General features: G+C 39.4%; 1 protein-coding gene across 9 annotated transcripts in view; it reads right to left on the reverse strand.

Annotated features, from left to right (window-relative positions):
• Positions 1-1817: 1817 nt before the first annotated feature.
• Wdr47 (WD repeat domain 47) overlaps positions 1818-23353 on the reverse strand; it is a 47525-nt gene continuing 25989 nt past the window's right edge. For 4 of the 9 annotated variants that reach the window (XM_040752035.1, XM_040752039.1, XM_040752044.1 and 1 more), the window contains 10 exons: positions 22886-23012; positions 21573-21751; positions 16668-16925; positions 14485-14560; positions 12378-12535; positions 10251-10420; positions 9358-9534; positions 8594-8725; positions 5040-5258; positions 1818-3108 (listed from right to left, as the gene is read on the reverse strand). In XM_040752035.1, coding sequence (XP_040607969.1) covers positions 2966-3108; positions 5040-5258; positions 8594-8725; positions 9358-9534; positions 10251-10420; positions 12378-12535; positions 14485-14560; positions 16668-16925; positions 21573-21751; positions 22886-23012 — 1639 coding nt within the window. In that variant the 3' untranslated portion in view covers positions 1818-2965. The remainder of the gene's footprint in view (positions 3109-5039; positions 5259-8593; positions 8726-9357; positions 9535-10250; positions 10421-12377; positions 12536-14484; positions 14561-16667; positions 16926-21572; positions 21752-22885; positions 23013-23353) is intronic. The other 5 variants (XM_040752036.1, XM_040752040.1, XM_040752038.1 and 2 more) reach the window with 3 other exon arrangements.

Raw genomic sequence — 23353 nt, forward strand, 5'->3', positions numbered from 1 at the left:
AGCCATGCAGGTGTTCCACACAGAACACAACACGGGCTGCAGCTATGCAGGTGCTCCACACAGGACACAACACGGGCTGCAGCTATGCAGGTGCTCCACACAGGACACAGGACGGCTGCAGCTATGCAGGTGCTCTACACAGAACACAGGGCGGGCTGCAGCTATGCAGGTGCTCCACACAGAACACAGGGCGGGCTGCAGCCATGCAGGTGCTCCACACAGAACACAACACGGGCTGCAGCCATGCAGGTGCTCCACACAGAACACAGGACTCCACACAGAACACAGGGCGGCTGCAGCCATGCAGGTGCTCCACACAGAACACAGGACTCCACACAGGACACAGGGCGGGCTGCAGCCATGCAGGTGCTCCACACAGAACACAGGACTCCACACAGGACACAGGGCGGGCTGCAGCCATGCAGGTGCCCCACTCAGACCTCCAGTAGAAGAACCTGCTGTGACCCCACAGTGACACCTTGGTCTGTAATGCATTCTTGCTAAGCAATACTTCTCCTGGGCTGTCAGAGCACACCAGGGCAGAATGCCTTGCCCATCAGTGAGCAAGAGAGGCTGCCTTTAAATGCCAAATTCCACTCAGTGACCTGGTGCAAACCTCAGACAAGTGGGAACAGCCAACGGGTATCCTCCAATCCAACTGGACAGAGGACTTCACCTGCACTCCCTGTGTACCACACGCCACTCTGTTTAGCACCGCAGGTAAGCAGTGTATTCCTTGGATGTTCTGCTTCCTGGAAAACAAAGTCACTTTTACTTGGTTTGATCAAAACCATTTGTTGTCCAAGAAAGAGGAAACAAAGTTTGATTTTGGAAATGAGAACAGCATCAATACATTCTTAGTTTAACTTTTGCCAAACATAAAGTGAGATCATGCTTGTTTTTTGCCTGACCTGCCCTAGTTTTTGTTTGTTTGTTTGTTTGTTTTATGAGACAGGGTTTCTCTGTATTGTTTTGGAGGCTGTCAGTCCAGCCCAGCCTCGAACTCACAGAGATCTGCCTGCCTCTGCTTCCAGAGTGCTGGGATTAAAGGCGTGTGCCACCACCGCCCGGCCACCTAGTTTTAAACTTATCAAAAATGACCATTAAAAATTCCTAAATGGGGGCTGGAGAGATGGCTCAGAGGTTAACAGCACTGGCTGCTCTTCCAAAGGTCCTGAGTTCAATTCCCAGCAAACACATAAATAAAATAAAATAGAGCCTGCAATGGTGGTACACACTTTGTTTGAGACAGGGTTGCCCTGTGTTAACAACCCTGGCTGTCCTGGAACTCACTCTTTAGACCAGGCTGACCTCGAACTCAACAGAGATCAGCCTGCCTCTGCCTCACAAGTGCTGGGATCAAAGGTGTGTGCTACCACGGCCTGGCTTTCACCTGGCTTTTTAATGTTTTGTAGTGCTGAGGACTGAACCCAGGGCCTTCCTCGTGCCCTTGCAAGTGCTTTACCATGGAGCTGTGTTCCAGGCCTGGCTGTGCCAGGCTTTGTTAAGTAAAATCACAAGAAAGGCTGGGATGCAGCTCAGGAGTAGTAAACTGCTGCTTAGCATGTGCAGAGTCTTGGGCTCAGCCCTCAACACCTGAAGCGGGAATCGGGGAAGGGTGAAGGGGGTGGGGCAGACAAACGCTGTCTGCTCTAGGGGCTACAGAGCTGTCAGTGGAGACTAGGAAACTAAGGAGTGGGGCGTGGGTCCATTCGTCCAGCAACTTTCTTTCCTTGGACCTACCTTCTCCAAGAAAACTGGGAGCAGCACTCTGGATGGAGTGCTATAGACTTAGACTGTGAGAAGCCAACAGAGTCTTAGGTGTCAAGAGGTCTTTATTGAAATAAAAGCACAGTTACACTTCTACTACCCTTCCCACTGTGGACTATAGATTTAAAATGCTTGCTACATATAGTGAACAGACAGGTCAATACAACTGCAGCTGAAATAAATAAAATAGCCTATTTAATAACTTAAAGTAAAATACTGGACAATATGAAAATAAAGATACATACAATGTTAGTATCTATAGTACTGTACAAATAAAATCATTATTCTTCATTACACAAAACTGTGCAAGAAAAATCCAAATAAGTTTCTGGAGTGCAAAGTTTCAGTTTTCCATTTTAAATTACCATGCAGACAGTTTTTCAAGCCATGCTAGGGTCATGGCAAAGTCTTTAATTTTTAAGAGGAAAATGCTACCCAGTAAATATACCCTACCATCAGATATTGTTCCACTTAACTGCGGCTGCTCTGCTTCTACAGTATCTTTTGGAAGGGAGGTATCTTGTGCATTCAAAAAATTGAAATCAACAAGTTCCCAAAGCAAAATAGTTACTTTTTAGTCCAAAACAAAGTAATGTGACAAATTAGCAACCACACCCTGGATTAAGGAAAAGAAAAGGCTGCTGCAGAATGAGCGAGAAGCAGTTTTCCCTTCATCCGTGAGCTCTAAAAATGATCCCTATGTAAAGACAATCATGAAAAATTTGAAAGACTTACCGAATTCTGATCTCTAGAAGACACGTGATACAATATGGGATTGTGACAAGAGCAAAGTAATTTCTGAACACCTATGTTTCATCTGGGGAGAACTTGGCTGTATTATATGTAACAGTTACTTAAATATTAATTCCGTGTCAGTGTGTGTATAAAACTGTTTCCTGGGCAAAACCCGAGAAGCGTATTTAATAATAAACCATGAATACATCCTGTACCTTGACTTGGCGTGCACACCAACATAAGAGCTCTTCTACAGACTTTGGCAAGGAGACTACACAGCAGCATGAACACACATGGAAGACTGAAAACCACCACCCAACACCTTCTGTTCATAGGACATGGTAACAGGGGCTTCCTTGTGCTAAAGTCTGTCTGCAGCGTCCTTCAGGTCTGTAGTCCTCACAATTCAGTAGTCTCGAGTCTCTGTGCTTGCGCTGCATAGACCTTCATGGGGTGGACTCTAGCCACTGTAAGTCCAGAGGGTCACAGTTCTGTCCGCAGAAGACGACAGGAAGGAAAGGTCCTGGGTGTGCCATCGGCACTGAATCACTTTGTCCTTGTGCTCCCCCACCACCATGAGAGGGAGCTGCTTGGTGAGGTCCCCTAGATTGAGAAAGAAGAAACATTGGCTTTAAGGGAAAGGTCGGCAGATACACAGACTGTACAGACTTCCTGCTACTTTGGGGATGCTACAGTAGAAAAGGTCTCGGCAGAGAGAAATGTCAGGGTCTGGTAACATACGCTGGCACATTTGTCACAGCTGCCCCCCTTCTCCAATGCTGCTCCATCTCACTCAAGACCTTCGCTCATCTTCCTTCCTTTCCTGATTTCAACTTTGATGGATCCCTGGAGTCAGCTGGCAGACCTCTTCTGTCCCCTGTACCTTTTTGTCTTTTTGTTTGGTTGGTTGGTTTTTGGTTTTTCCAGGTAGGGTTTCTCTGTGTAGCTTTGAAACCTGTCCTGGAACTTGATCTGTAGACCAGGCTGACCTCAAATTCACAGAGATCTGACTGGTATGAGCCACCACCACCCAGCACCCTCTGTATCTTACTTCCTCTGAAATTCCATATATCTAGGGTGTTTATATGCCTATGGTTCACAATCACCTTATCCCCAAACTTAAACTTCAGATTAGTAACCAACTATTTTTTTTTCTGAGACAGTGTCTCACTATGCTATCCTGGAACTCACTCTGTAGACCAGGCTGGTCTAAAACTCACAGAGATCCACCTGCCTCTGCCTCTGCCTCTGGAGTGTTGGGATTAAAATCGTGCGTCACTGCATTCAGCCTTTTAGTAATCATTTGATACTCCACTTGATTCCTTAGCAGCCATCTTAAATTTAAGTTTCTAACCTAATTTTTTGTTTTTTTGCCCAAATTTGTTCTGCCCTATTGATGTACCTGTCTCATTAGTGCACTGTCTTCATGCTTATGTCAGGAACTTGGGGACCACCACTGATTCCTGTTCTCTTACTGCCTACATCTAACTGGATCAAAACACCTCGGGCTCAGTTACTTCTCCCTCCACTTCGCACCCCCTTCCCAGACACCGCCCTCTCTGACTGCATTTCTGCTCCTGTCCTACTCACAGCACACACAAGGACTCAACTACTTTTAGATTGTAATCAGATCGTATTATTCCTTAATTAATCATCTTCCAAGGATTCGTGTCATAACTTTTTAATGCTGGCAGCTCATCAACAGCAAGTGTACTATTCTGGAGGGACACTAACAATGGGGAAGACACGTGTGAAGGACAGATCATACATGGGAAACAGATCTTTCTCTTAATTTTTCTATAACCTAAAACTGCTTTTAAAAACAGACCTTTGATGCCGATAAGCTCTGCCTCAGAATTAAGACTTTTGTGTTTCTTTCCTTGGGCTCACTGAGTTCCACCACCTTGGCTCCTTCAGTGTCATGACCACTCCAAGTCTGTCCCTGTCTCAGTATCCTGCTGTCACGCTTGGTACAGCTTTCTCCATCTCATAATTCAGGCCTCCATGCAAATGGCATCACCCTGTCTAAAATAGCCATCCCCTAACTACAGTCACTATCTCTACCAACTAATTTTTAAACAGCACTATCCAGTGCCTAAAAAATTATATTACTTGGTAGTTTATTTTTCACTGGCCTCTAAAATAACAAGCTCCATTAATATGGGAGTTAACTGTCTAATCTATCTGTTCCTAGTTGCTATAAAGCAAACATTTAGTTAATGAATGTTTAAAGATAAAACTAGACACTAAAGGACTAATGATATAAATTGTACAATATTATTTTTAAGGACGTTAAAGAGTATATAAATTCATTACTTATATCACAGAATAAGTCACTGTAGTGAATAAACTGAATAAAATGTGTTTTATTAAATAAAATTTCACTCCATTTCCCTAATAATTTACTACTAGAAATCTTAACTCAGTCTTAATAACTATAAAATTAAACCTCAAAAATGTTAATCATATCAGACTAGAAACAAAGACCCCAAATAGAATAGGAGACTAAAAACAAGGGCAGCCAATCTCATCACCTTGTAGGTCTGTCACCTTTATTTTCATATCGTAAGAGCCTGTTAACAAGTAGTGAGCTCCAGGAGAGAAGCGAACAGAGCGCACATCACTGGAATGCGGGTGGTAGCTCTGGACCATTCTGCCTCCTCTTATGTCATACAGCATGCAGCTAGAGTCTTCTTGACCAGTGGCTAAGAGACGGCCACTGGGATCCACGGCCACAGATGCCACCGCACTGCCTATAGTGGAGAAATGAAAGTTGCAACACAGAAAATTAATACACTTATGACACATGTAGTTGTTTATGTTCACTGAACCACACACCAATGATCTGATGTAGCTTATTAATACTGTTATACTGATTTGACACAGAATGTATTGTATAATGAAAGAGCCAAATTAATAATATCTTTTTTAGAAGCAAGAATAAAACAAGATCTGTAAGAAATGAGAACCTCGCCGGGCGTTGGTGGCGCACGCCTTTAATCCCAGCACTCGGGAGGCAGAGGCAGGCGGATCTCTGTGAGTTCAAGGCCAGCCTGGTCTACGGAGCGAGTTCCAGGACAGTCTCCAAAGCCACAGAGAAACCCTGTCTCAAAAACCAAAAAAAAAAAAAAAAAAAAAAAAGAAATGAGAACCTCTATTTCTTCTGAGTTGAAACCCCCCAGAATAACATTGTGAAACAGTGATAGAAAAACCACTTCTATCCCAGTGAGTTCAATACCAGGCAAGTCCTAAAAATTCCCCATTACTCAGCTTGGAATACCTACCTGAGGGAACAAGAAAACTAACAAATTATACTGTAAAGTAACAACATAGGAAATACCCCAAGGCAACCCATGACTTATTAACAACAGAAATTAAGTTCTGAGCCTGAAGGCTATAACCATAACTTTACTATGTATTTTTAATGGAGGCATTCATAACCCCAAACAAACACAAAAGGATAGTTTAAAAAATTAAATGTAAACTGATAGTTTGTGGACTTGCCAAAACTCAACTGTATCTAAGAAAATTTTATTACTTAGAATTGTTTTTCTTGTTAGGAAAAAGATTTGACTTTTCTTCTTAAAGGCGATCATTCACGAATATAAGATTGAAGAGTTGTGCTCAATACCCAAGTAGTTCAAGTACTCTGCAGAAACTTGATAGAAAAAAAGGACATAAATTTTATCTTTAAAAACAGTATAAACAATGGTATCTATGTACACGCAAAGGTAAACATGCCTATGGAAACTAAAATAATCTTTTCAAAACTTTGGCAAGAAAAAATAAACATTATGGTCTGGAAGAATTACATAAGAAAACATTAAATGAAAACGTAAAAGCTGAAAGGCTCAAGAAGTAAAGGCATACATGAAAGGTAGTTGAGCCTTCAATTCTAAGCTACGGGGTTTGAAGTTGAAGCATCTGCAAGTTTTTAAGCAAGAGGACTTCATGATATGAGATTAATCTAAGTGAAAATGTGTAAACAACTAAAATCGATTATAAAAGGAAGACAAAGCAGAATAACCAAATAATGAGGAACTCAGAGCTGAATTAAAAATGAAAGGATAAACAATATTGGCAGATTACTCAGTGGGTCTTAAAAAAAGTATGAATGAGTCCCAGAGGTCAAATAAAACAGCCTTCCTCAGACTAGTAACATCTCATTTGAATGCCTGAGAGTCTCAGTTGTATGAGGGAAAAAATTATCAGACTGAGACTTTATAGTAAACAAATTATCAAAATCAGAAAAGATGGAACCAGCGTAGCACATCAGGTAAAAGTATTTGTTACCAAACCTAGTGATCCGTTTGATTCTTGGAACCCCATAGTGAAAGGAGAGAACTGACTCTTCTCTACAGTTGTCCTAAGATCCAAGAGAACACCATAACACATGAGCACATACTCACACACATGCACACACACAAAGTAAATGCAATTAATCATCATTTTTCATTAGAGAAGCTGAGGACTGAGAATATGACTCAAAGGGAAAAGTGAAAGACCCAAATCCAGATCCATGATGCCCCATAGGAATGCTAGGCCAGGCATGCAGGTCTGCAATCTCAGTGCTGATGGCAAAGACAGGTTCACTGGCCAGCCAGTCTGGCAGACATGGCAAGCTCCATAATAAGTGAGGGACCCTCAAAAAATTTAATAATAAGGTAGAGAGAAACAGATGAAGATACCTGATGTCAACTAACCTTTGGTTTCTACATGAAAATACAGTGAGTGCATCCGCACATATGTGAACATATACAACATATACACTACATATATAAAAATACATGGAAAAATTAGGGAAAATGAGAGCAGATGACACACAGAGGAGAATGTTGAGGAATATTATTTTAATATGTGTTACATTTGTTTATGCTGTGGAACATTTGTTTTAATTATGCAAAGATGTGTTGTATTCTTTTATGTTGTATTTGCTTAACTATGTAAAGCTGTGTTACTTTGCCTGTCTAAAACACCTGATTGGTCTAATGAAGAGATGAACAGCCAATAGCAAGGCAAGAGAAAGGATAGGTGGGGTTAGCAGGCAGAGAGAAAATAAATAGGAGAAATTTAGGAGGATCAGATTTCAAGAAGCAAGAAAAAGAGGAGAGGAGTTGGCTAGGGGTCAGTTACCCAGCCACCCAGGAGCAAGAGTGAAAGTAAGATACACAGAAGAAAAGGAAAAAGCTCAGAGGCAAAAGGTAGGTGGGATAATTTAAGAAAAGCTGGCTATAGACCCTCCCCCAAATGATATGACAGACTTTGATGATCCCCATGGAAGGCCTCACTCACCGTCCCTGGGGAGTGGATGGGGGGGTGGGACAGGGGGCTGGTGGGGGACAATGGGAGGATGAGAGGGAGAGGAAACTGGGATTGATATGTAAAATAAGATTGTTTCTTAAAAAAAAAAACTGGCTAGAAATAAGCCAAGCTAAGACCAGACATTCATAAGAAGTAATAAGCCTCCATGTGTTTTACTTGGGAGCTGGGTGGTGGGCCCCTCAAAAGAGTAAAGAGTAAAAATAACAATAACAGGGGAACTATACAGAGTTGACTTTAAAGATATAAGATTATCGTGTCAAGAGAAACCTCAGTTCATTTCTTTAAAAAGTTGGTATTAATTCAGTTGTCTCTTGGACTTGGCACTTTACAATAGGTGGTTCATTATTCTGGTCCATGAAAAGATATGAACACTTAGTGTCTACTAGAGATGAGCACTAACAAGCAAAGCATTTTAAACAGACATTAAGAGTTCAGTGACAGAAAGCAGTGATGAGTGTGGAATGAGGGCAGTTAAAGGAGGTGTCTTGTGGTGGTGAGGTAATGCTGAATGAGACCTAAAGGTAAGAAAATACCAAGTCAGTCTCCACCTCAACTCTCAGCCCACCCCTGCTATTTTTTTTTCAGTCTCTTGTAGCCCAGGCTGGCCTGGTTTATTTGGCACAAAACATTAAACTCAGAGCTTCACATAAACTAGTCCAGCACTTTATCAGCTAAGCTACATTGCCAACCCTAGTTTTCCTTTTTACATGAAGATAGGGGTAGGGAAGCAGACACTAGTGTAATATTCACATCTATGCAAACCTACCAGTTCCATGGAATGTTGTGCCAACCACACGAACACAGCTTGGTACTCGAAGATCCCAGAATCTAACAGTCTTATCCTGGGAACCAGATGCAATCATCCAGCCACTCCAGGTATAAAGTGCTAAAATATGCCCTGTAAAAGACCATACATGCAATTACTACTGTGGGAAAGGCCTTTCCACAATTCATCCAAAAGTAAGTTCTTCTCAGGACTGGTTAACCAAATACATCATATCCTAGAGATTTTATATAATATCAAATAGATTAATTTTTAAAAATTCATTAAAACACACATCAAAACCACTATGAACAAATTCAATCTTTCTTTGGTGACTCCATTAGTAGAATAAGTCATTTCTGTATTTCAAGATATAACAATCAGTATACACACAAATTTGTCACTTGAAATAATGGCAACTTTTTCATGGAGAAGACACAGGCAGTTATTCTGTGAAGTGACATTACTAGCTTTGAATGAAATGTATACAGAATCCTATCTTAGACCTGTCACTTCCTGGCTTTACCCTTTCTTCATATATACATCATAAGATGGCTGTGAAGATTAAAGTAAAGGAATTCTGTGATGAGTAAATGGATGTTAATAATGCTATTATTATTACTCTGATATTCAAAACACACAATGAAAGTTTTTGAAATAAAAATCTGTCTCAAAAAGATGCATTGGAAGAGATTTATGCCACTAATGAGAACAGTACACAGCACAGGTTGAGCAAAGCCAGAGTGCACAGAGTGACTGTTACGTACCAGTGTGTCCACTCAAAGCATGAAGACCCTGTCCTCTTTGACAGTCTGTTGTGTAAATGTTACAGTCTCCTGCCCCAGCACTTATTAAGATAGCTCCACCACTCTCTGGGCCTTCCATAAATGCCAAATCTCGGATTGTCCCATCATGCATGCTAAATTCCAGATCTGGTCCTGAAACAGCAGTAAGAATTAAGAAAAAAAAATGCTGCTCAACTTACTGTGTGAAGAGGATGCTAACGTGCCTAAGCATGGGCCAAGGATAATTCAGTAGTGTTAGAGCAAAGCACAACGACACATCCTCAGAAAAACATCACAATAAAAACCATCATCTTGTATAGTAACCTAAAAAATTAATTTTAAAAATAATGCAGCAGTATGGTTTATATTTTTACTTAGGGATTGATATAATCAACTCATTTATTTATCACAAAACTTTAAGAAATCAAAATTGATTCAGTTATCACTGTCCTTAAAGCAGAGCTACAGAAAGTTCATTGCCTTCCTGTCTTTTATTTCAAACAAAAAGGACAGATTAACTCTACAAAGTATCCATTAATTCAATTATGGTAGTTATTTAAAAGGTTCTCTCTGCCTCTATTTCTGTCTCTTTTGTGTGTGTGTGTGCACGCACACACGAACGCTCACATGTGTACATGAGAGCACATGCACACTGTGCAAATGGTCTACCACTCAGCTATATCCCTAGTTCATAAAAATTATTTTCACCTTCGTGTTTTTCTAAAATTCATATACTATTTGGCTCCATGTAAGACTTTTATTTAAAGGAATAATACACAACGTTCTGAGACTTCCTTAGGGACAACAGAAAGACACAGCAGGGGCAAACGTTTGCGAACACTGGCATGTCAGCCACTGCTGCACTCAGGCCCTACCTGTTGCATTACAAGTCTCGGCATTGAAGGGCAGCACTTTCACATACTTGTCATTTGACCCCGTAGCTAATAACTGTCCACAAGGACTCCACGCCACACAATAAATGGATCCTTTATGATGTTTGTTTCTTTTAAATCGTACCACTGGCTGCTTAGGCACGTCATGTGCACTGAAAGAAAAAGTACATAAAGATATTTCAATTTCTTTTTTTTAATTTTAATTTTTATTTTTAAATTTAAATTTAAACTAGAAACAAGGCTGCTTCACATGTCAATTCCAGATCCCTCTCCCTTTCCCTCCCCTCCTCCTATGCCCTCCCACCAACCCCCCCAATATCCCCTCATTTCCCCAGGGAGGGTGAGGCCCTCCATGGGGGTGTCCATAGTCTGATATTTCAATTTCTTGATTTTTAAAATTAGTTAACACGAAATTCTCCATTATAAGGGAAGGAAGAAAAGAATATCCAGCAGCAAGGTGTTATCTTGCGAGAGGTTGGATTTCTTGGCTTCTTGAGATACAGCCTACAAAGCCTAGGATAGCTCTAAACTCAATAATCCTCCTGTCTCAGCTTCCAGAATGGTGATGTTAAATGAGAAAATCACCATATCCAACGGACAGTAGGTTATCTGACTTCTAAAATCACAAAATAATATAAACCATATTTTAACCGAAAACAGTAAAATTACAACTATTATACAAATCTCTCATTTCAGGTCACATAATAAATAGGATGTGTTTTTTTATCTCCATTTATCTTATTTTTCATAAATTTTTTCAGGAAAAAATAAACAAAAGAAAGCTAATACAAACTAAGAAAGTGCAATAAATATTTATTAACAAGTAATAAACAATGTGCTTTAATTTAAGAAAAGGTGAAAATGGGTAAAAATAAAAAAGGCAAGACCCCTCCAGAGTTTAAAATCTACTTGGAGTAGATAATGTCATGACCACTACATATAAGTCATTATGAGAAAGTATAAAGTTTTGAACTGTAAAAAAAAAAAGGAAGTTTTTTTCCCCAAGAAAATCAAAGTGTGCGAATAGCTGCAGGGAAGAGAAGACACAGATGAGAAGGGTTTGCTTGGGATGAGCCATGGCTCTCAAGCTCGAGACAAAGAAAGCCATCACATTAACTCTACACTTTGGCTGTGTCGCCACAACTACGGCCATTTCCCACTCCCTGATCTAAAATTTTGCTTTTTCCTTTTCAAGTATTTCTACTTAGTAACACAGAGCTGGCAAGGTAGTTCAATGGTTATGAGTATCTTCTGCGCTTGTGGAGGACCTGGGCTCAGTTCCCAGCACCCATGTGACTGCTCACAACTGTCTGACTCCAGTTCCAGGATCTGACACCTTCTTGGCCTCTATGGACACTGCATCATATGTGCACTTACACACAAGAGCACTCATCCACTCCATTTACTCATATAATGAGCAATAAAAATTTTAACACTCTGAACTAACAGGGGCTCTATGATTCCTTTCCCTAGTCTTTATTTTTTATTTATATGTATGTGTGTGTGTTTGTGCTTTTATGTATGCCTCAGTGAATTCAGGTGCCCTTGGAGGCAAGAACAGGGTGACACTGGAGTTAACAGTGTTTGTGAATCACCTGATGTGAGTACCAGGAACTGAACGCTGGTTCTCTGAAAGAACATCAAGTGCTCTCAACTACTCTATGCCTCTTATCTAAGCCTTTAAATGCTTTCAGAGGGCAAAAGTCAAAATTATTATTTATTATTATTCATGTATAGAGATAATAAAAATACTATAAAAACTCCATTAATTCTATCCTGTTAGGAGTATAATAAGTCTTTAAATGTTCTTTAAAATTGGTACTGTTGCCAGATGGTGGTGGCACGAGCCTTTAATCCCAGCACTCAGGAAGCAGAGGTAATCAGATCTCTGAATTTAAGACCAGCCTGATCTAACAGTGAGTTCCAAGACAACCAAGACTACACAGAGAAACCCTGTCTCGAAAAACCATAAATAAACAAACAACTGAAATGAAGCTCAACAGAAGGAAAGAAAGAACTGAAACATTAATAATGACAAATATGAAAAACAACCAACATAGCTAACTGAAAACTTAGGCAAGTAGAACAATGCAAACCAGCTGTTCTTACCTTGGGTCAATTTTGTCAGGATAAGCGCATACTCTTAAAGTTTTTGAATTTGAACCAACAGCATATAAACTACCACTTGGGTGAAAAGCCACTGCTCTAACAGCTTGTGTGTCTTCTAGAGTATTAATACAAACAAACTGTTTTTTTGATTTGTCATCCTATGGAAAGAATGAATGTAAAAGTCATTACATGGTTAAAAAAAACAAGCTTGAATCCATTTTAAATTCACTTCAACCATATTATTCCAATTTGATCACTTCATAGTAACTACCAGTACATCTTTTAGTTGACAAATCCAAATTAATCATAATGTTTCTAATTTTGCTAATTGTTACCAAACCAAAGTCAGACAAAAACAAAACATACTCAGCAGTTAAGAGCACTTGTTGCTCTTGCAGAGAACCCAGGTTCAGTCCCCAGCACCCACATGGCAGAAGTTCAGCAGCATAACTCCAGTCCAGGGGGAACTGATACCTTCTTCTGACACCAGGCACATACGTACTGTAGTTACATACATGCAGACACACAAAGTGCTGCCTTGAAAGAAATACATACATACACATGTCATATATATATTACACACATACACATATACATGTATACACTTTATGTATGTGTGTATACATATATCCTCTTAATCTGTAAGGAGTCTGTTTTTGTTTTGTATCATTTAACTGGAATACAAGAATTTTTACATATATAACATATAAATGTCACAGAAATAAGATTATACTGAATTCAAAACATAAACTAACAAATAAATATTTAAATTAAAAAAAAAAGAGCCTAGACAGTTAGCTCAGCAGGTAAGAGCACTGGCTGCTCTTACAGAGGACCTGGGTTCAAGCCCCATCAACCACATGGCGACTCATAGCCATGAATAACTGCGGTTCCAGGGAAATGGACGCCCTCTACTGGCCTTTGAGGTACCTGGCACACACATGGTGCACAGATACACATGCAGGCAAAACACCCACGGACAGAAACATTAAAACTAAAACAAACTATAACAGAATATCTATTCCCATATTAAGTTCTCTTTATCTGTTGAAAGGGAAACACACATAAACAGTTCTGGTAAAACAACAAAGCATCATTTGTCTTCTAATAGGAAACTTATGAGCTACTAGTTGAGAAACTGAGGAGAAGTAGTTCTAGACCAGGGAGGGCAACACAATCACTCTTTCAGGAAGAAAAGGGCCAATATAAAAGGCTATTATTAATTTAACCCACTTACATTAAAAACAGACAGTTTACTATTATTTCTGGCAATTAATATTTTAGCATTTCAAACTGAAATTGTAGAATGGCTTTTTAAAACTATGAAAATGATTTTAATCAAAATATCTGAGATTTGTGTTTATTTCAGGTGTCCGTTTCTGTCCACAGCACTCCCCCAGTTGAAGCAGGTCTATACAGAGATGTCCACAGTTCCTGCTGTCTTGTCCTTTGAAACAGCACTGCTACCTTAAGCAGAACTGACTGGTCTGGGAACAGGGATCTCTAGATGGCATGGTTGACAGCCTTAACCTCATCTTGTCTTTGGGAAATATCAATGTACACTTCAGCTCTTGAGTTCCTAAGAACTCAAGAATCACGGTGACCAGTGAAGGGACTTTCCCTCTTACTACCCACGCTTTCATGCATTCAGACAATACGCCTTCCTTAGCGAAGCAAAGGCAAAGCTAATGTCACATAGATTTCTCTTATCTAACTGAATTCTGTTATTCATATGGACTTTAGTCCATGTACAGGAAATGAATAGTATAGGGAAGATAAGAGAAATAGGAGAAGGATGGTTGATTAACACCCTTCTAAAATATTAATATTAAGAGTTTCTTTATAGCAGAAGTAACATAATTTGATTTTATTTGTGCCACAATGTGCTTTAAATTTTTTTAAAATGTAGCAATATGCATAACAGGAAACTTCATATAAAGATACAGATGTAACAAGAAGATTTCTGTGTGTTTGAGGTCAGCCTGGCAATTTTCAGGTCAGCTAAAACTACACACAAGACGCTATCTCAGGAAAAACAAAAACAAAACGAAACAAAAATACTTTGCAACACATACACATACAGAAAGAAACTTCTCCAAAACATTACCTCTTCCCCTTTTGATCTTGATAGATTCCCTGAAGAATCTCCAAGAGATGGCTTAATGACAGAATGTTCTGATGAGCTGTGGGGTATAAGTTCAAATAAAGTTTACTCTGAAAATTAAAACAGAAACTAAGTTCAAAGCTACTGTATGGAGACATTAGGGGCTCTGGGTTTGGTGATCCCAAGGAGAGTTGTAGAGAGAAGGTGCAATGCCATTCTAGAAAGAAGGTCAAGTCTCTACATTGTACAGTGAGTCTCTCCTCTGCTTGTCCCACAGTCCTGCAATGCTTAATTCTACTCCAAGCACAAGCCTAGAGATTGCTCTTTAGGAAAATTATTTGGCCTTGGAGAAAAAACAAAACAAACAAACAAAAACTAACCAAAACTGACAATTATCCCTTCCTAGAACAGTATTTCTAATTAATCCTTCTTTTGTAAGGAAAAAGAGAGATGAATCACCAACACATGCATTTCTTTTCTAACAAGCTCAAGGGAACTCTCAGGAATTACAGACCATCAGTGTCTTCCAAGTCCTCCAAGAAGCCCTTCTCATGAAAGTAAGAAACTAAAGCAAGTGAGCAAAGAGAAATGCTTCAAAGAACAAAGCCCCAAGACTACAAACATAATGACACAATTTACAGACAAGAGGATTTCACCTCAGGAAAAAACAAAAAACACAGAAAAAAAATCAATAGAAAATAGAAATGAGGAAATTACTAGGGACTTTTTCTAACTCCTAAACCTTAAATTTCTAGTTTTAAAAGGCCCACAGGGGCTGGGCGTTGGTGGCGCACACCTTTACTCCCAGCACTGGGGAGGCAGAGGCAGGCAGATCTCTGTGAGTTCGAGACCAGCCTGATCTACAAGAGATAGTTCCAGGACAGCCTCCAAAGTCATAGAGAAACCCTGCCTCGAAACCCCACAAAAAAAGGCCCATGGGGGAGTCAACAGAATGAAATTCCAGAACCTAAAAATTTCTGAGTGGAAAAAGCAACAGGCCTTACACAAATGATAAAGAGTCAAAAGGACATCAGACTTCTTCATAAGAGCACTGCAACTGGAAGGTTGTGTCACGGGGCTTTGAGTACTGTGAAATGGTTACCATCTCAATCCTATACCAACGCTGCTCCCGGAACAGTAAACATGAGCAGATATGCAAGGTCAGAGAAACTTTACTTCTGACACATATCCTTTTTCAAAGAACTACATGACATCCTTCAAATAGGGAATCCAACACAGGGAAAAGGAAAAGAACATCCCTGGAAAGTAGGAGGAAAGTCCCAGGATTCTCTAGGCCAGTTGTTTCACATAATTGCTTAAAGCCAGTAAATGAAAGCAAGAAGGATTCTGGAGTCATGTCCCAGAGAGAAAAGAGATAACAAATCACTGGGTGCTTTTTACACTAATGAAACGGTTTTGTTTCTTACATTTATTTATGGTGTGTGCACAGGTATGTGCCATGCTTTGTGCATGTGTGCAGGCATGGGTGTTAACTTGCTGTCTTCTCAGATCTCAGGCCCTCTGAGTAAAGCATAAATTTATAATCTAATTCCTGTCTCTACTCATGGGCATTTGGGTAATAGCCTGGGATCCTGTAGCCCAGCTATAAAAGCAGAATATGACATTAATTACAAGGCTAATTTCTATAAGTACACAAGTGTCAAAAGGAAGTTAAACATTTCTAAATTATCCTACCTGAGAAGTGTTTTATGGTAATGCAAGAAAATGTCCCTTGACTATTCTCATTGCATAAATTAACACTTGTTTATTGGTGATAGGAAGATAAAAAATGTTCTAACTGGTGAAAACATAAATATGCAAATTCTTTAGCTGCTATAATTTTTTCAATTGCCAAAATTGTCTTTCTATAATCACTTAAACATGTTCTAAAAATACCCTCTTGTACCCCAAAAGTCTGTGAGATTATCTGTTGAAAAAAGTCAAATACAAAGGGGGAAACTACGGACTCTCTCAATAAGATGGTCTATAAAAAAAACAGAACTTTCTTGGTGCTGGCAAGGAAGCAAAAGGAAAAGAGACAGGAAAGGAGTCTACAGCACAATTCAGACAGACAAGAGAAGGGAAGCTGGAGAGAAATTTGGAGCTAGTAAGCTCTCAGCTCAAGCTTATGTTCCTATTACTACAGTAGGAAGTTAACATTTCAGGTTTTACAGTCAAGCACTTACTTCTGGCTTCCACAAGGTGATTCTTCAAGAAACGGGATGAGATTTGTTGATCCAGGGTTACGAGGCGTGCTTGTGTGAATGTTTGAAGTATCGTGTATTAGCCTCTGACTGGAATCTTGGGGTGGCGTACTAAAACCAGTCACAGAAGAACTATTTGATCCACTGTTTTTGTTCCCAGTGCATTGTTGGTTGAGTACTGGCACCTCATTGCCAAGACTATCCATTCCAATATTTAATTCTCCAAGCTTTTGAATAGACCTATAAAAACAGTTTTTAAAAAAGTAGTTTAAAATAAAAATGTAGTTTAAAACATTTCTAACATATCCAAGGCTAAAGGTTTGAAAAGACAAACAAATGCACATATATAATCCAGGGAAATTTTTATTTAAATATGACCTCTATCAATTTAAGACAAGATACTAAAAAAAGATAATCCAACACCAGGTGATGCTGGCACACACCTTTAGTCCCTCCACTCAGGAGGTGAAGGCAGGAGGATCTCTGAGTCCAAGACCAGCCTGGTCTACAGAGTGAGTTCTAGGACAGCCAGAGTTACACAGAGAAAAAAAAGATAATCCAAATTTTACCACAGCATCACATTAAAGGAGACGGACCTGATGGAAGAATGTGCTTAGCATATGTATACTTTGGATTTAAAAAAAAAAGCTTAATTTCCAAATATTGTCAAAATAATATCACAGTACCAAACTTTCCTCTAACAAAATAAGCTATTTTCATTTCATTATCTCTAGTAGCATCCTGTCAACTATGACATGAATGATTACAGCAGATGACAAATGTCAAGTGATGCCCCTTATTCCAATCGGCATTCATTCACTCATCCTGTGACTAACGTCTGCCAGACTCTGACTGGGGCACTGCAGAGATAAAATGGGCAATAAACAATGCGACCTCAGTGCTTCCTCTCTAACGGTCTTCCCATCTGCACAGCCTGAGTCTCTGGGGCTCAGGCTTATGAAAGGCACAAAGAGGAAGATACGGGGCTCTCTTAGATCTGGGAAGCCTGGGTAGCATATATCTGTAATCCCCATCACAAGAAATGTTAAGGCAGAAAGATAAGGCCAGTCTGGCCTACATAGTGACACCCTCAAAAAAGCTGTGGTTTAGAACTGACCCAGGATCACCCTTTCAGCCCAGAGCCAAGAGGGAAGACTAACACAATAGGTCTAATTACTGAAGTGTGGTAGTTATGTGTGCTCTTTGAAGAAGTCTTTTACAAAAGGCAGGCATATACAAATCCCTGAGGCTAACCTGAATTACACAGAGACACTATTAACTCAAAAAACAAAAATATAATAATAACAAAAATCAGGAAAAAGTTAATATTTGTTAAATATTTATTAGGAACAAATTTAATTAGAATTTCTCAGATTATGCTTTTAGAGACATTAATCCTGTGATATGCTCCCCAAAAAGGACCTAAGTAAATTGACATTAAGTGTAAAGAGACTTCAAAATGCTCACATTAATATGATTGTCATTTGGGGATTTTTCTTTCTTTCCTTTTGAGTCAGGGTCTCTCATTTTATAGCCCAGTCTCTTAAAGTAGGGTAGAATGAAGGGAGGACAGAATGTGCCTAAAATAAGTGCCAAATCAGTAATGCCAATTATAATACTGATAAAACAATAAAGAGCATAAAATTATGAAGCAGCAATATTGAGGTAATGACAGAAAACTGATGTAGAAGTCACTTGAAAAGCATAGGCTAAACACACACAATTATAGACCTGACTATCCTATGGACCTAAAAATTAATTAATCAATTAATGTGAGGGAATGCATGTGACACCGCTTGCTTGTAGAGGTCAGAGGACAACTCATAGGAGTTGGTTGTCTCCTTCCACCATGTGGTTCTTGGGGACTAAAGTGAGGCCATCAGTTATGGTAGCAGGGGCTTTTGCCCTTCTGAGCCATCTCACTGGTCCTATGTCCTGTGGATGTCCTTTCCTTTTCTTTCTCTCTCTCTCTCTGTCTGTCTCTGTCTCTGTCCCTGTCTCTCTCTCTTGGTTTTTCAAGACAGGGTTTCTCTGTGTAGCTTTTGGAACCTGTTCTGAAACTCCCAGAAATCCTCCTGCCTCTGCCTCCTGAGTTGGGATTAAAGGTGTACACCACCACCACTTGGCCATCCTGTGGCTTTCTTTTTTTCTTTTTTTTTTTTTTTTTGGTTTTCCGAGACAGGGTTTCTCTGTGGCTTTGGAGGCTGTCCTGGAACTCGCTTGGTAGTCCAGGCTGGTCTCGAACTCACAGAGATCCGCCTGCCTCTGCCTCCCGAGTGCTGGGATTAAAGGCATGCGCCACCAACGCCTGGCCATCCTGTGGCTTTCTAAAGCGTACTTGTCTTTAATGTAATTTTAAGCTCCAATTACCAAACAAATCAAAAACAATTGTTTAACCGCAAATATACTCTACCCAGACCTGGTGGCTCAAGCCTATGATTCCAACAGTTGGAAGACAAAAAACAGATTTCTGTGAATTTAATGCTAGTCTGGTCTACATAGCAAGTTCTAGGCCAACAGGGTTACAGGCTAGACCTTGTCTCAAAAAAACAAACACCACAAAAAGCAAGCACTAATAACAAAACAATAAAGACACTCTAAACTGGAACTATTTTTGATTGTGTTTAAAGGATGCACACTCTTGAATAGTCTATTTCTAAGGCAACACATCTCAATTACTACTGGGATCACACATTCTTTTTCATACTTTATCATCTTCTAACTCATTGCAGGGTATCTTGTTTAGAAAGTCAAATGGCAACCATGACTTTGGTTGGCATGAAAAAAGAGGAGGGCATGAAAAAGTTATCCTAACCCAGCAATTGTCAATTCATCAGATTAGGATAATTCTGACAAGCAATAGCTTGATCCAAGATGATAAGAAAATACTCCCTGGGGCTGGAGAGTTGGCCCAGTAGTTAAGAGCACTGGCTGTTCTTCCAGATAACCCAGGTTCAATTCCCAGTAGCCACATAACAACTCAACTATCTAAACTCCGCTCTAAGGAAGTCTATGCCCTCTTCTGATGTGCCTGGGCAGCTGGCATGCATGTAGTACATATATACATAGCACGAGGCAAAACAGTCATACACATAAAATAAAAATGTTTAGAAGACAAACAAATAAATAAATAAAAAAGAAAGCTGAGTACTTTAATTCCAGCATTCAGATAGCAGAGGCAGATGGATCTCTGTGCTTTCAGGCTAGCCTGGTCTACAGAGGGAGTTTCAGGACAAGCTCCAAAGCTACACAGAGAAACCCTGCCTCGAAAAACCAAAGACAGACAGACAGACAGACAGACAAAGCACTCTCCAATGTGACTGCTCAGAGGCCTACTTAGACTATGAGGTCATCGTCATAAACATTCCCTGTGTGAAGGTTTGCTGATAGGATCAGTATCAGGATCAAAGGATACACACCATTCAGAGTCAAGCATGTATCACTTCTAACACTGATGAACACGAATAACTGAGAATCCTCACTATAACTGCCAAGCCATAATTATAATAGCTTCAGCACTTTTCCTACATGCCAGAACTGGTCTAAGTACATAGATATTAGGTACATGCATGCAATCTTCCAACAACCTCTGCTCATTTAAATACATATATTCTGGTTTCTTGATTTTTAAAAACTCACATATGCATAACATATTCAATCATTAAAGACAATATAGTTAATAGTTTAAGAAGAAATTTTAAGAATCTACAGGTTGCTTTTTTTTTTTTTAAGATAGTCTCATTTTGTTGGCCAGTCTGTCTGAACATTAACTCCTAGGCTCAAATGAGTATCCCACCTTGGCCTCTCAAATACTTAGAGCTATAGACACATGTCACTATGTCTGGCTAAATCTGAAGGTTTAAAAAGAATAATATAATTATAAAAATTAAACCACAGCATAGGACTCACAACATACCAGACACTGTTCTAAGTACATAAACAGTTGAACTCATTTACTCCTATGGCACCTGGGGAAAGTGGATGAGCAGACAGAAACTAAGTAGGGGCTAGAGAGAATGCTCAGCAGTTAAGAGCACTGACTGCTCTTCCAGAGAACCTAGGTCCAATTCCCAGCAACCATATGGTGGTTCACAACTGTCTGTAGTTCCAGTTCCAGGGGATCAGATGACTTCTGGCCTCCATGAGCACCAGGCATGAGCATGGTACACAGACATACACAGAGACAAAACACTAGCACAGATAAAATATTAAATGGGCTGGGCAGTGGTACACGCCTTTAATCCCAGCACTCAGGAGGCAGAGGTAGGAGGATCTTTGTGAGTTCAAGACCAGCCTGGTCTACAAGAGCTAGTTCCAGGACAGCCTCCAAAGCCACAGAGAAATCCTATCTCGAACCCCCCCCCAAAAAAGCAAAACAAACAAACAAAACAAAACAAAGGAAACAAAGCAGCCTCTCCTATATCCTCATCTATCTTGGGTAAAATGGGATTCACCTAGCTCACAAGTTTCCAGCCCATGGGCTAAACCACCACACTGCAGCTGCCGTTACTTGAAGAGAGACAAAAACTAGATTCTGTAACTGAAAGACATTATGTAATTCTATATTACATAAAACATTTTTAAATCCTGAAAATTTCAAACTACATAGAAAGTAGCAGTTTCTGGATGTTTTTTAAAGATTTATGTGCTTGCCTGCATGTGTGTTATGCACACCATGTGTGTATTTGGTGCCCACAAAGGCCAGAAGAGGAGTCAGAGTTGGTGGGGAGCCTTCTGACCACCATGTGGGTGCTGGGAACTGGACCTGGGTCTTGTGTGAGCAGCAGCACGTCCTCTTAATTGTGAGCTACCCTCCAGCCCCAGCAGCTATAACACACTTTAAACAGCGCTGTATGAATTTCCTATTTACAGAGAGGAGCAACAGACCTATTAAGAAACTGTTCCGTGAGATTCTGCTGCTGATCAGGACCATCCTCCTGGTTCACACCTCCTTCAAGTAACATCTGCTGGTATATCTGCCGCTGTTGCTCCTTCTGTTCTAAATGCTGCTGATAGCGTAATCTTTGCCTATAATATTCTTGAAATTGTTCCGTGGAATCTCGAAGCTTAAAAAATTGGAAAAACAATACATATAACAGACCATTCCTGAATTATGTTTTTACAATATCATCTTTAAATAATGAATAAAATTACAACTATAAAAATTTAAAAATTACACTGCTCTTTGAAAAATAACATAGCACGTGTGTCTGAAAAGTCACAGATTATCGGCTCCTTTGCTTTATTCTGTAACAACTAACTGAAATGGCTGGTTACTGTGTGTTCCTGAGTAGCCCAAAGACAACATGCAAACTGATGGTTACAACAAGAACACAGTCAGAGAATATGCAAGTAGATAATGATAAATTTGTTAGTACTTAAATCATATCTCGTACAGAACTGTATTACTATTTAGTAAAAATATTAACCTTATCAAACATTTAATACTAAGCATGAAATTGGTTTCTACAGACAGAAACAAGTATTTCCCTAAAAACTAGGTTTCAAGTGTTCTTTCATGAGTAAAAACTGGTTTTAAATTCAGCAATCTCAGTATTTCCCATTCATCCTCCTAAATGGGCAAAGAGACTGGCAAATGGGTAGAGATGCCTGCCCACCATGCACTCTGACAACCTAAGTTTGATTCTGGAGAGAACTAAGTCCCACACAACTCTCCTCTGACCTACAAACATGCACTACAGCACGCACATGGGCGAGCACACACACCAACAATTAAATTTTTAAAGAAAAAAAAGCACACTTAACACCTCTTCTAAGTGGAACAGTACATAAATATATATTCTGTCATAATACAATTTCCTGTCAGAAACACATAAAAAAGAACCTTACATTAAGATAAATACTCTATATTATACATTTTAAATTTCTTGTTTATTAAATACAATAAATATAGAATGTATGCTCTTAAAATGAAAAGTAGCCACATTTAATGTAAATTCAATTATTTGAGTCATGAAATATGTAGCATTTTAGATTTTAATAAATTCCTCTACTTATAAAATATATGAAAACTAAACATTCTATAAATTCTTTGAAGAAGTCAGAAAATAAGCCAATAATCAGAATATCTAAAATCTTTGTACTACTACCAAATAAGTCTTTTACATTTTATGTAAGAAATCCTATTAACTTTTACAAGGAGAATAACTTTGAGGCACATTACATTTGGTAAATATTACCTCATTTTTTTCTTGTTTAGCCGGTACTGGATTCTGTGTTCCATTTGCAGGTTCCTTTTCAAAGCCTGAACCCTGGCACGTGGGTTCACTGCTGACAGGCTGCTGGGGCTCAACAGGTGTATCACTTCTTCCAAAAAAACAAAACCAAAAAAAAAAAAAATAGAAAAAGCAGAGATGGGGTGGAAAATTCATTTTAGAGGAATTTTCTTGCATTAAAAAAGAATATTAAGGATTTAGTGTTTATCGACTATACAAAAATAGATGTCTTTCTTTTCTTAACTACATAAAATATCTTCAAAATATAGAACATGCTTAGAGAGGAGATGCTTGTTACTGAGACACGGTCTTGCTGTGTGGTCTCAAACGTCTAAGCTCAAGAGATCATCAGCTTCCCACATACTGAAGTTGCAGGTATGTATGCCATGACCCTCAGCTCTTACCACAGCTGCAGGTGTGTATTGTCATGAT

Source organism: Mesocricetus auratus, unplaced genomic scaffold, assembly GCF_017639785.1.
Source record: "Mesocricetus auratus isolate SY011 unplaced genomic scaffold, BCM_Maur_2.0 Super-Scaffold_100009, whole genome shotgun sequence".
NCBI lineage: Eukaryota > Metazoa > Chordata > Mammalia > Rodentia > Cricetidae > Mesocricetus > Mesocricetus auratus.